The sequence below is a fragment of the Scylla paramamosain genome, chromosome 41 (assembly GCF_035594125.1).
Source record: "Scylla paramamosain isolate STU-SP2022 chromosome 41, ASM3559412v1, whole genome shotgun sequence".
Taxonomy (NCBI): domain Eukaryota; kingdom Metazoa; phylum Arthropoda; class Malacostraca; order Decapoda; family Portunidae; genus Scylla; species Scylla paramamosain.
In genome coordinates, this window is record NC_087191.1 from 11,407,175 (window position 1) to 11,419,466 (window position 12,292).

At 57.1% G+C, this 12,292-nt stretch overlaps 2 protein-coding genes across 2 annotated transcripts in view; one reads left to right on the plus strand and one right to left on the minus strand.

The window, feature by feature from the left end:
• LOC135092971 (uncharacterized) lies at positions 1-384 on the plus strand. The gene has a single exon (XM_063991795.1). It carries the CDS (start codon positions 1-3, stop codon positions 382-384), a length of 384 nt encoding a protein of 127 aa, XP_063847865.1.
• Positions 385-1,010: 626 nt separating this feature from the next.
• Positions 1,011-12,292, minus strand: part of LOC135092972 (protein dachsous-like) — a 106,773-nt gene continuing 95,491 nt past the window's right edge. The window contains 7 exon segments of the mRNA XM_063991796.1: positions 1,011-5,527; positions 5,783-6,051; positions 6,265-6,596; positions 6,965-7,836; positions 8,082-8,330; positions 8,618-10,503; positions 10,816-10,944. Coding sequence (XP_063847866.1) covers positions 2,974-5,527; positions 5,783-6,051; positions 6,265-6,596; positions 6,965-7,836; positions 8,082-8,330; positions 8,618-10,503; positions 10,816-10,944 — 6,291 coding nt within the window. The 3' untranslated portion in view covers positions 1,011-2,973.

A 12,292-nucleotide genomic window follows, 5' to 3' on the forward strand; every position in this document is an offset into this window, starting at 1 on the left:
ATGAAGACCTTCACCCTCACAGCAATCATAGCAATCACCCTGACCCTCACCACAACCTCAGGGGCGCCGCAGGGAGCAGGCACCGGGATAAACCTTCGACTGACGGACATTGTAAGAGAGATGCGGGACAAGGGCGAGGTGGAGAGGCAGGTAGCGTGCATCGTGGGGCAGGGAAGGTGCAACGAGAGAGGGAGGCAGCTGAAAGACTACATTCCAAGCTTGTCAACAGGCGGGAGGTGTTTTAGATGCACCAGGAATGAAGAGAGGAAGTTGAAATTGATTGTTTCCACCCTCCAGACGCGTTACCCTGCTTGTTGGCACGTGGTGGTGGCCGTGCTGGAGAGAAAGGTGTCCCCTGTCCCCCGTGCCCGTGGTTGTGCATAGTGTGTCGTGCTGCGGTGCGAGATAACGAGGGAAGCTACAACACGTGATGTGATGCAGGGATTGGTGCAAGGAGCCATCACGCACACACGTGGTGGTGCCTCTCTGAGAAAAATAATATTTAAATCTTCCTATTAACTTTTATTGGCTTTAGTTTATTAAGTTTTATGTCCAAATGTTTGTTTTGAGTTTATTTTCTTTTACTTTTCATCCTTATTGAATGTTTCGTAAGTTAATACTAGAATTTGATTGAATCTAAGATAACTAGTGCACAAATGAATTGAATAATAAATATGTCTGATTAATGGTGTTTTCTCTAATATAATTAAATGATTCCTGAAAGGAAAGGTATGAAGAGAGAGAGAGAGAGAGAGAGAGAGAGAGAGAGAGAGAGAGAGAGAGAGAGAGAGAGAGAGAGAGAGAGAGAGAGATGCAGTGGTTTATATGTTCATAAATAAGACACGGAAACTCGCTCATAAATGAATAAATAAGTAAATAGAATTGGTTTCATTAAAAAGAAATGGCCACCCAAAACAAAGGAAGTCTCGTTTTCTGTTCCCCTTCGCCGCGAGACACCAAAGAAAACAGGCACGCCCAAGTAACACTTAAGGGTAAACTAGTCCAAAACAAACAATCAACTATTTCTTTATTAAAAGTGTACACACACCTCCGACAGACGACAGAGACTCATGGCGTTATCACAAATACAAAATTATACAAATAATCTGATTGTACACAAACATAAACTGTACAGAGTTATAAAAAATAGTAAAAAAAGAAGAAAAAAAAAAAGTCGAAGGTCGGGACGGGGGATATGTACAGGGGGCCCGGCCAGGGGGGGTGAGGGGGGGGGGACGGCGCGGACCATTGGGGTGAGGGGGGGGAAGGGGGGCATACGTAGGTACATTTTGATTGATTGGGAACTGACACCTGTGTAGGGAAGATGTCAGCTTAACCCTTCACTTCTCCACCTACCCTCTTATGCTATGGGGGGGAGGAGGAGGAGGAGGAGGAATACAAAGGAAAACCAAACAGTAACAGACCAGAAGAAGGAGGAGGAGGAGGAGGGGGAGCAGGAGGAGAGGATAAGAAGAAGTTATGAAGTGTTTAAAAATCGTGGATACGGAATAAGAGGAGGAGGAGGAGGAGGAGGAGGAGGAGGAGGAGGAGGAGGAGGAGGAGGAGGAGGGAGAAAATAAGAGGAAGTCATGAAATATGTAAAATTGTGTGTAAAAGAAAGAAAAAATGTTGAGAGAGAGAGAGAGAGAGAGAGAGAGAGAGAGAGAGAGAGAGAGAGAGAGAGAGAGAGAGAGAGAGAGAGAGAGAGAGAGAGAGAGAGAGAGAGAGAGCATAAAAAACAAAAAAACAAATAAAGATGAACACAAAAGAAGACCAGTAAACAGCAGGAGGAAGAAAGGGGAGGAGGAGGAGGAGGAGGAGGAGAGAGGGGGGGGCAGTCCTACTCTTCCCCTTCACACATTGCACATATTCATTCATTATTTTACTTATTAATTTGTTTCTTCCTTCTTCACGTACACGCGGAAGTCGAACCTTGTTACGGAGAGCCTCGGCAAGTCCTGCACCACAGAGCCACCTGCGCTTGCTTACTCGTCACTTCAATATGGCGGTCGTGTTTCTTGTTTTTTTTTTGTTTTATTGTTTATCACGTTTGTTGAAGTCCAGTCACCGAGGCTCTGTGAGTGTGTGTGTGTGTGTGTGTGTGTGTGTGTGTGTGTGTGTGTGTGTGTGTGTGTGTGTGTGTGTGTGTGTGTGTGTGTGTGTGTGTGTGGTGACATTGGCACTATTAAAGTCTCCCAACATACACATCACTTCAGGGCGTGGGGGGGAGGGGGGTGTTAAAGAAGGTTGGGGGGGTTGTTTCTTGGCATGCTTTGGGAGGGGGAGGAGGAAGGGGTGAGTGTGGGGGTTGAGGGTATGGAAGAGGGGTAACTTGGCACAAAGGACCCCCGAGGCACCGTAGCGTGGCACCGGGAGGTCTAGTTCAGGTTGGCACTCTATTGTGGCACGCTCTGTACGCCGCCGCGCTCCGTTCTGTCCCGCACGCACACGCAAACACACGCACACACACAGTTACGTTCATAAGTTTATTTTCAGCGGTCACGTTACTCTTAGGAAGCAGTGTGGCGGCACTCCTGTGGCGGGTGCCAGGCCGCGGCGTGCGGCGGTCCGGGCGTCGCGGCTCGGCACGCGGAGGGGCGAAACCCAAGTCTTATGGTGACGCACACACACACACAGACACACACACACACATACACAGGCGGCGCTATCCCTCAGGCGGCGGTAGAGGACAGGTCCGCCGTGACCCGGGGTCAGATCAGGTCACACTCGGTGAGGGGGGCACTGGTCCAGGGGAGTCTCTGCTGTGCCGGCTTTGGTCCTACACGTAAGTATTCACAAATATACAACGAGACACGCACTGCACCGCGGCTCCGGCACATTGGCAACGTCACACCAGTAACTATATCACATTTGCAATTTGGCCACAGCAGTCAGTGTGAGTGTCGGCTGCCGCTGGTCTGGCGCTCCCGGGGCCGCGGGGGCGGGGGGGGGGCGGGGGCGGACGGAGGGCGGCTATATCCTGAGTTCTGTCTCCGAGCCAGAGGAGGCCCCGGCCATGAGCCCCGCGGGGCCCTGCCGCTGCCCCACCGGCCGCCCGTGGTGCGGCGTGGAGGTGGCCGAGGTCTGGGCGGCGGCGGCGGCGGCGGGGGAGGTGGCGTGGCTGACGCTGCCGGGCGTCATGAGCGGCGAGATGGAGGGGGAGCGCGTGGCCAGCGGCGAGAGGGAGGGGCTGAAGGAGGGCGACATGGCGGGGGAGGTGAAGGACGACTCGTGGCTGATGGGGGAGCGCGGCAGCGAGGGCAGCGTGAGCTGGCTGGTGCGCGCCGAGCTCAGTGCCACAGGGGCGATGGAGCGCGGCGCCACGCTGGTCAGCAGCGGGGGCGGGATGGTCTTCACCTGCGGGTTCAGGGTCTTCTTGAGCGGCTCGCGGCTGTAGTTGGGCGCTGAGTCGTCCTTGAGGCGCGCGATCTCCGAAAAGACGTGCGCCAGGGGCTGGTACTGCGGCCCCCAGTCCAGCAGGTAGTCCCAGTTGTAGGAGCCCTGCAGCTCCTCCTCGCTGTGCACGATGGAGCTGAGTGAGCCCGTCATGGAGGGCTGGCTCTCGTCCCCGAAGCCGAAGGCGCGCGTGCCGTCCATGATGGAGGAGTCCTCCTCCGGCGTGACCTCGTTCAGCTTGGCGTAGATCAAGTTGCTGATGTCCATGCCGTCAGCCTCGCCGCCGCCCTCGTCGTCAAACATGTGCATGCTCTCCATGGAGTGCGCCAGGTCCTGCGACCCCTTGGTGGACTCGCTCTTGGTGGTATCGATGCCGAGGCGCGCCAGGTACTCCTGCGTGTTGTGCACCGACACGTCGCTCATGTTGTCGTCGTCGCGGATGCCAGAGTCCGGCAGGCCCAGGCGCTCCCTCAGCTTCTGCTGCTGGATGAGTGGCCCCTCGTTAATCATGCGGATCTCCTCGTCCTCCACGTCCTCGTTGTCGTCGGCGCTGCCGCGGCCACTGCTGGCGCTCTGGCTCTGCTCGCTCATCTCCGAGGTGGTGTTGCCGTGGTGGTGGCTGCGCTCGCCGTGGTGGTCGTAGTGAGGTAGATCGTTGTAGCGCGGCGGGTACTGGGACAGGTCCGCGGGGGCTGAGGGTGGTGGCCGGATGTCGATGGTGTCGAAGGAGTTGTCGAACTGGTCCGCCATGACGGTCTTGCGCGCCCGCAGGTTGCGGCGGTACAGCAGCAGGAAGGCGCCGCCAAAGATGAGCACGAGGAAGATGAGGGCGATGAGCAGGCCGATGGCCCACGTGGCCAGGCCGCCCGAGTCGTGGCCGCCCGTGGTTACCGGCGACGTGTTGTTCCAAGTGCCGTTCTTGCCGCCCACGTTCACATCGGCCACGGCCACGGCGCGCAGGGAGCCCACCTGGCCAGACGTGGCCACCACCTCCAGGCGCGTGAGGCCCTCCTCGCGCACGCCGGGCCGCTTCACGCTGATCTCGCCCGACGTGCGGTTGATCTTGAACGCGCTGGACGAGGTGCGGAAGGAGTAGAAGACGCGGCCGTCCAGCCCCTCATCCTTGTCCGTGGCCTCCACGCGGCCCACCACCGTGCCCACCTCCAGCTTGGTGGGCACCGCGAAGTAGTAGTTCCGCTCCAGGAACTCTGGCGCGAAATCGTCCTGGCTGTCCACGTTGACCTGCACGGCCACCACGGAGGACTTGCCGCCCGCGTCCACGGCGCGCAGCAGGAAGGAGTACTCCTGCTTGGCCTCGTAGTCAAACACGGCCTTGGTCACCACGATGCCCGTCTTGTGGTCCACGCCAAACTTGTCCTTGTCCTTGCCTCCCGGGATGGAGTAGTTGAGGGCGCCATACGGGCCCTTGTCGCCGTCGTTGGCGTGCGCCGTGAACACGGTGGTGCCCACGGGGGAGTTCTCCGCCACGAACTCCAGGTACTTGTCCACGGGGAACTGCGGGGAGTTGTCGTTCTCGTCCTCGAGGGTGACGTGCACCGTGGCCAGCGCTGACAGCGGGTGGTGTCTGCTGCCGTCTGTGGCGCGCACGATGAAGCGGTACTCAGACACGGTGTCGAAGTCCAGCGCCTCGCGCAGAGACACCACGCCGGTCTCCGAGTCCAGGGCGAACACCTGGCGGTCGTTGCCGGACGTGATGTCGTAACTGATGGCAGCGTTGTCGCCGGCGTCGTCGTCCGTGGCCAGCACCTGCAGCACGGAGGCGGCCAGGCCCAGGGACTCGCTCACCGTCACGGCGTACTCGCTCTGGTTGAACACCGGCGCGTGGTCGTTCACGTCGTCGACCGTGATGACCACCTCGGCCGTGGCGTTGCGCGCTGGGCGCCCGCGGTCCGTGGCCATGGCGATGAGGCGGTATTCGGCGGTCTCCTCGCGGTCCAGACGCCGCACCAGCAGGATCTCGCCCGTGTTGCTGGTGATCTGGAAGGCGCCCTGCTCGTTGCCGCCCACCAGCCGGTAGTCAATGTTGCGGTTGTGGCGAGACTCGTCCATGTCCGAGGCCGACACCCGCGTCACCAGGTGGCCGCGCGGCGCGTCCTCGCTCACGTGGGCACTGTGGGGCGAGAGGCGCCGTGACATCATCCACACCCACACACACATCCACCCACTCACACACCCACACACACTCACCCACCCTCCCACACACACACATGTACACCCATACCCACCCACCCTCACACACACACACACACACACACACACACACACACACCCACCTACACACACACACACACACACACACACACACACACACACACACACACACACACACACACACACACACAAACAAACAAGAGGCCAGACTCACGTGTAGTCCTCGCGGGAGAACTTCGGCGCGTTATCGTTGACATCCGTGACCTGGATCCTGACGGCGGCCACGGCGGCGAGGGAGGGGCGGCCCGCGTCACGCGCCGTCACCACCAGCTGGATGACGGGCTGGCGCGGGTTGTAGTGCACGGAGGAGTTGGTGTAGATGATGCCGGTGCGATCGCTGATGTAGAAGCCAGGATCTGAGGAGCTGCCCAGGCTGTACTTGACCCGGGCGTTGGCTCCTGCGTCCTTGTCCGTGGCGTTCACCTGCGGGAGGGAGGAAGGCGTGGTGAACGTGGCATTCCTTCTAGTCATAAGTACAAGGAAACGTGTACTAGACAGACAATGGGGAGAGGAATGCAGTAGTGCTCCAGACAGCGAAGTGCAGGAAGACAGATAATAGATAAGAAAAGTGGACTGGAGTGAGAGAAAATAAATAAAAAAAAAAAAGAGGAAAAAGCAAACGTGGCCCTCTCTTACCCTAATGACAGGAGTACCAGGGCGGGACAGCTCGGGAAGGGCCACCTGGTAAGCCTGCTGCGTGAAGATAGGCGCGTTGTCATTCTCATCCACGACCTTCACCGTAATGGAGGTGGTGGCCACGTGGGAGGTGTCCGAGGCCTCCACCTGCAGCATGTACTCAGCGCGCGTCTCGTGGTCCAGGGGCTTGGCGAGCGTGATCTTGCCGCTAAACTTGTCGATACTAAACATGTTGTGAGGGTTGCCCGTGCTGGCGAAGTTGTATGTTATGGCCGGGTTGGTGTCCACGTCGTTGGCGGTGATGGTGGTGATGACTGTGCCCACCTCGGAGCCTGTAGGGGATGTGGTGGTGATGACTGAGTGGTGGATGGTGAGTACAGGGCGTGGTGGGTGGTAATGTTTGTTGTGATGGTGGTGGTGGTGGTGAAGGGTGACAGGTGAGAGATGGAGGAAGGAAGACACAGAGATAATGAAAATGGGATGTGTTGACGAGTGAGGTGAGTAAAACAAACAACATAGAGGTGAGTGAAGTTATTTAAAGCGGGCATACGAAGGGGGGGGGAGGAGGAGGAGCAGGAACACACACATGAATAAATACGTGATGCATATCGGGAGGAGGATGAGCGACAAAATAATGAAGAATAAAAGAGCAAACCCAAGAGGAAGAGGAGGAGGAGTAAGAAGGAAGGGCGGCACGTACCTTCGGACACCTGCACGACGGAGTGTGGCGGGAAGGTGGGCTGGTTGTCGTTGGCGTCCACGATGTTGATCCTGAGGGTGCAGGTGCCGGTGCGCTGCGGGATGCCCTCGTCCGTGGCGATGATGGTGAGCTTGTAGGCGTCGCGGATCTCGCGGTCCAGCACGATGTTGGTCTTGACGATGCCGGAGAAGGGCGGGTCGATGACGAAGGCGCTGTCGTGGTTGCCCTCCACGATGTGGTACACGATGTTGGCGTTGACGCCCGTGTCGTCGTCCGTGGCGGACACCTGCATCACGTACTCGCCCTTGTTGTAGCCCTCCCACACGGACGACACGTAGCGGTCCTGCGTGAAGCGCGGCGCGTTGTCATTGGTGTCCACCAGGGTGACCCACACGCTGGTGTAGGCGTACAGCGGTACCTCGCCCTCCGCCTGCGCCACCACCACCAGTTTCATCTGCGGCAGCGTCTCGTAGTCCAGGCGGCGCGGATCGCGCACGCGGATCAGGCCGTTGTTGCTGATGATGTCGAAGATGTTCTCCTCGTTGCCCGAGCCAAAGCTGTAGGCGATGCGCTGCCAGTTGTTGTCTGAGCGCACTGCCGCCACCTGCACCACGTCTGACCCCGCCGGCGCGTTCTCCTCCAGCTCCACCGAGTACGACGAGTTCTTGAACTGCAGCGTGGTGGCCGAGCTGGCGTCCCCCACCCGGATCTCCACCAGGCCCGTGGAGGACTGCGGCGGCCGCCCGCGGTCCTGCGCCACCACCTCCAGGTGAAAGAGGCGGCCGCTCTCCATGCCCAGCGGGCTGGTGGCCGTCACCACGCCCGTCTCGGGGTTGATGCGGAATTTGCTGTTGGCGGGCTCGTCCACGAGGCTGCGCGGGGAGGGAGAGGTTAGTGTTTGGTGAGGGAGGAGGGAGGAGGGAGGGGAGGTAAAAGGAGGCTGGAGTGAGAGGAACACGTGATGACAGACAAGAAAGAGAATACAACGAAAAATCGATATTGAGCATCATCTGGTGAGAAGGAACAAAAACAAAATGAATCTAGAGTGAAAGGGAGACGTGATAACAAAAGGAAGTCCAGCAACCGCCAGGGACAAGACCAAGGCCGCGCCACGCACCTGTACACAATCTCCTGGTTGACTCCTTCGTCCTTGTCAGTGGCGGTGACCTTGAGCAGCTCCTGGCCGGGCTGGGAGTACACTGGCAGGTCCACGGTGAAGGGGTACTGCGTGAACACTGGCTTGTTGTCGTTCACGTCGCTGATGGAGATCTGCACCTGGGCTTTCTCTGAGCGCGCGTCGTACCGCCCGCCGTCCGTGGCGCGCACCTCGAAGGAGTACACGCTCTGCTTCTCCCGGTCGAAGTGCCTGGCGGAGGGAGGGAGGGAGGGAGGGAGGGGCGGATTAGGCAGGGGATGGAGGAGGTCTGTTGCACGTGTTTGAAAGAGGTGCTACACAAGTGTTATGTGAAGGTTTTGAAAGAGTGGAGATGCTTTGTGTCATTTGTATGTGTTGTGTTATCAGGTGTATTAATAGTGCTCTTGTTGGTGTTAAATGAACCATTGTGCGTTACTTAGACAATAAACGTTAGAGAACGTTAGGCAATAATGAACACACACACACATACACACACACACACACACAGCCACACTCACCCTGCGGTGGTAATGACGCCTGTCTCGTTGTCAATCTTGAAGAGCCACTGCGTCTCGTTACTGAGGGAGTAGGTGATGCGCGCGTTCTCGCCGTGGTCCCGGTCCGTGGCGCGCACCATGAGCACCACGGTGTCTGGCGGCGCGTCTTCGGGCAGCGTGGCGGTGTAGCGGTTCTGCGAGAACTTTGGGTCGTTGTCGTTCTGGTCCTCCACGGTGATGGTGATGTTGCACACGCCGCGCAGCGCGGACTGGGCGCGGTCCTCGGCGGTCACCACCAGGAAGTACTTGGCCTGCGCCTCGCGGTCCAGGGGGCGCGAGGACAGCTGGCCCGAGGAGGACTCGATGCTGAACTTGTTGTTGACGTTGCCGCCCGTGATGGAGTAGCGCACCTGTCCGTTGAGCCCCGCGTCGCGGTCCGTGGCCAGCACCGTGTGGATCACCGAGAGGTCCGTGTTCTCCGGCACGCGCAGCGGGTAGCACGAGTCGCGGAACTCCGGCGCGTGGTCGTTCACGTCGGTGAGCGTGACGAGCACAGAGGCGGTGTCGTACTGCGCAGGGTAGGAGCCGTCGCGCACGTACACGGTGAGACTGTAGTGGTCCTTGTCCTCGCGGTCCAGCGTGGCCACGGTGCGGATCACGCCCGTAGACGGGTTGATGCGGAACTTGTTGTCGCCGATGCCCGCGGGGATGATGTAGGTGAGGTTGCTGTTGGTGCCGTAGTCGCGGTCCGAGGCGGTGACGCGCGCCACGGAGGTGCCTGGCGGCGCGCCCTCGGACACGTTGGCCTTGTAGATGGCCTGGCTGAACTTGGGTGGGTTGTCGTTCACGTCCTCCACGAACACCTCGATGAGCTGCGCGGAGGAGCGCGGCGGCTCGCCGTGGTCGCTGGCCGTCACGTTGAGGCGGTACTGCGTGGCGCGCTCGCGGTCCAGCGCCTTCACGATGCTCAGCTCGCCCGTCTCGTAGTCCAGCGCGAAGCTGCCGTCGTTGCCCGAGCTGATGATGTACGTGACGCGGCCGTTGTCGCGCGAGTCCTCGTCCGTGGCGATGACGTGCAGCACGGGCGTGCCGCGCGGCTCGTCCTCCATCACGTCCACGCGGCTGCGCGACACAAACTTGGGCGAGTTGTCGTTGTAGTCCTCGATGAGGATGCGCGCCGTGACGGAGGCCTGGCGGCGCTGCGTCTCGTCGCGGGGTTGGTCGGCGGCCGTCACCACCAGCGTGTACTCGCGGTGCTCCTCGTGGTCCAGGGGCGCCATGAGCGTGAGCATGCCCGTGGTGGCGTCCAGGCGAAACACCTTCTTGGGGCGCTGCTGGGCCAGCGAGTACTGCACGTAGCCGTTGTCGCCGGAGTCCAGGTCTGTGGCCGTGAAGTTCCAGACGGGCGTGCCGATGGCCGTGTTCTCGCTGATGGAGAAGATGACGGGGTCGTCCTTGAACACCGGCGCCTGGTCGTTCTCGTCCTGCACCTCGATCTTCACGTTGATGATGGAGCTCTGCGGGTTGGTGGCTGACGAGTCCACGGCCTTCACCTGCAGCATGTACTCCGTGGTCAGCTCGTAGTCCACCTGGCGCGCCGTGAACACCTGGCCGGTCGTCTTGTTGATGTCAAACGTGCCGTACGTGTTGCCGGACAGGATGGTGTACGTGACGCGCCCGTTCTCCCCGCCGTCACGGTCCACGGCCAGCACGGAGCCCACCTCCTCGCCCACCTTGACGCCCTCCCGCACCTTGAACACCACGGAGGAGGCGGGGAAGGTGGGCCGGTTGTCGTTTAAGTCCAACACCTCGATCTGCAGCACCGTGGTCACGTTCCGGGGAGGGCTGCCCTGGTCACTCGCCTGCACTGTCACGCGGTACACCTGCTTGGCCTCGTGGTCCAGCACCTTGGGGGGGGAAGGGGTAGGTACAGGTGAGATGGACCAGTGCAATGATAAGTGTTTCTTCCCCATGACCACAAACAGGTATTTACACACTTATTTTTTGTTTTGAATAATCGTAAATGACAAACCTAACCTACAACAACAACAAAAACAACAAGAGGAGGAAGAACCAGAACAAGAACAAACAGAAGAGAAAGAGGAGGAGGAGGAGAAGAAGAGGAGAACCAAGAGGAGTAAGTGGGGGTTCGAACCTCGGTCTCTGCGCTGAGAAGAAGAAAAAGAAGAGGAGGAGGAAAAGGATATCTCGCCCATTACCTTGGTGGTGGTGATGACGCCTGTGGTGGGGTTGATGGTGAAGGCGCTGTCGTCGTCATTGTCACTGGTGGAGATGAAGGAGTAGGTGATGGAGGCGTTGTTTCCCTCGTCCCTGTCCGTGGCGCGAACCTGAGGGAGGAGGAGGAGGAGGAGGAGAGGGTTAGTAGAGGCATGGAGGAAGAGGAGGAGGAGAGGGTTAGGAGAGACATGGAAGAGGAGGAGGAAGGTTAGATGAAAGGAGATGGAGGAGATTTAGACAAAGGGAGGAGGAGGAGGAGGAGGAGGAGGAGGAGGAGGAGGAGGAGAAACGTTAGATTAGGGGTGAAAAGGCGAAGAGGAAGATTAGAATGAGGGAGAAGGGAGGAGAGAAGAAGGGAGAGATGGAGAGATGAAGGAAGAGGAGGAAGAGGAGGATTAAAATAGGAATGAGTATTTTTTGTGGGGAGGTGGATGAGGGAGAGGAGGGGAGGAGAGAACAGGGAGGTAGGAGAAGCGAATGGAGGAGAAAGGAGAGAAAGAAAAGTGAAAGTCAGAAAGAAGGACATAAAAGGCTAAAGGAAAGAAACAAAACAGAGAAACAAACAAACGAGATGATGGAGAAGAAGAGAAGGAAGAGAAACGAGAAACAAAGACAACAACAACAACAACAACAACAACACACACAAAGCCAGTCAGTCAGTCAGTCCTCAGCCAATCACAACATCCAAACATTAGCCGCCAATCCAGTCACCGTCTTCTCTCACTGTTCCTTTTTTTACCCTCACTGAATCACCCACGCCCTTCCTTACACTCTCCCACGTGGCCTGTGACTCATCGGGCCCACCTCCACTTCCCATTCTCCTCTATTCTTCTTTATTCTATCTATTCTTTTTTTCTATTCTTTTTTTTCTTCTTATCCTTTTCTCCCCTTCCTCCATTTTCTGTTCCACTCCTCTCATCTCCATTTTCTGTTGTTTTGTATTATTTTCTTTTTTTCCTCCTTTTCTTTCCTCTTCTTCCTTCAATTCCTGCTGTTTTTTTTTTCTCCATTCCCCATTCTCTTACACTAATTCATTCGTTCCATCATCTATTGTCTTATTATTTTGTCTCTCTTCTTCTTATTTCCTTTACTTCTTATTCTCATTTACTCGTTTTCACTTTCTTCCATTCCTTTACTTCTTATTCTCACTTACTCGTTTTCATTTTTCTTCCATTCCTCATTCATTTCTTACTCTCCTCTCTATTCTTTCCCAGTTACTGTTCTCTTCTTTCCTTCACTCACTCATTCATTCAGTTAGCTTTTCTTCACCTTTACCTTTACTTTTGTTCCCTCAATTACAAGCAAATCTACTCAACTCCCTCATACTCACTCACTTCTCGTCTTAACTATACAAACTGCCCTTCCCTTTCTTCAATCACTCAATCACCCACTCATTCATTCACTTGCCGTCTTGCCTCACCTCTGTAAACTCATTCCTTCACACACACAAACACACAT

Bases quoted from the DNA above. Each gene is read 5' to 3' on its own strand.
- LOC135092971 (XM_063991795.1), top strand. From the start codon at position 1: ATGAAGACCTTCACCCTCACAGCAATCATAGCAATCACCCTGACCCTC.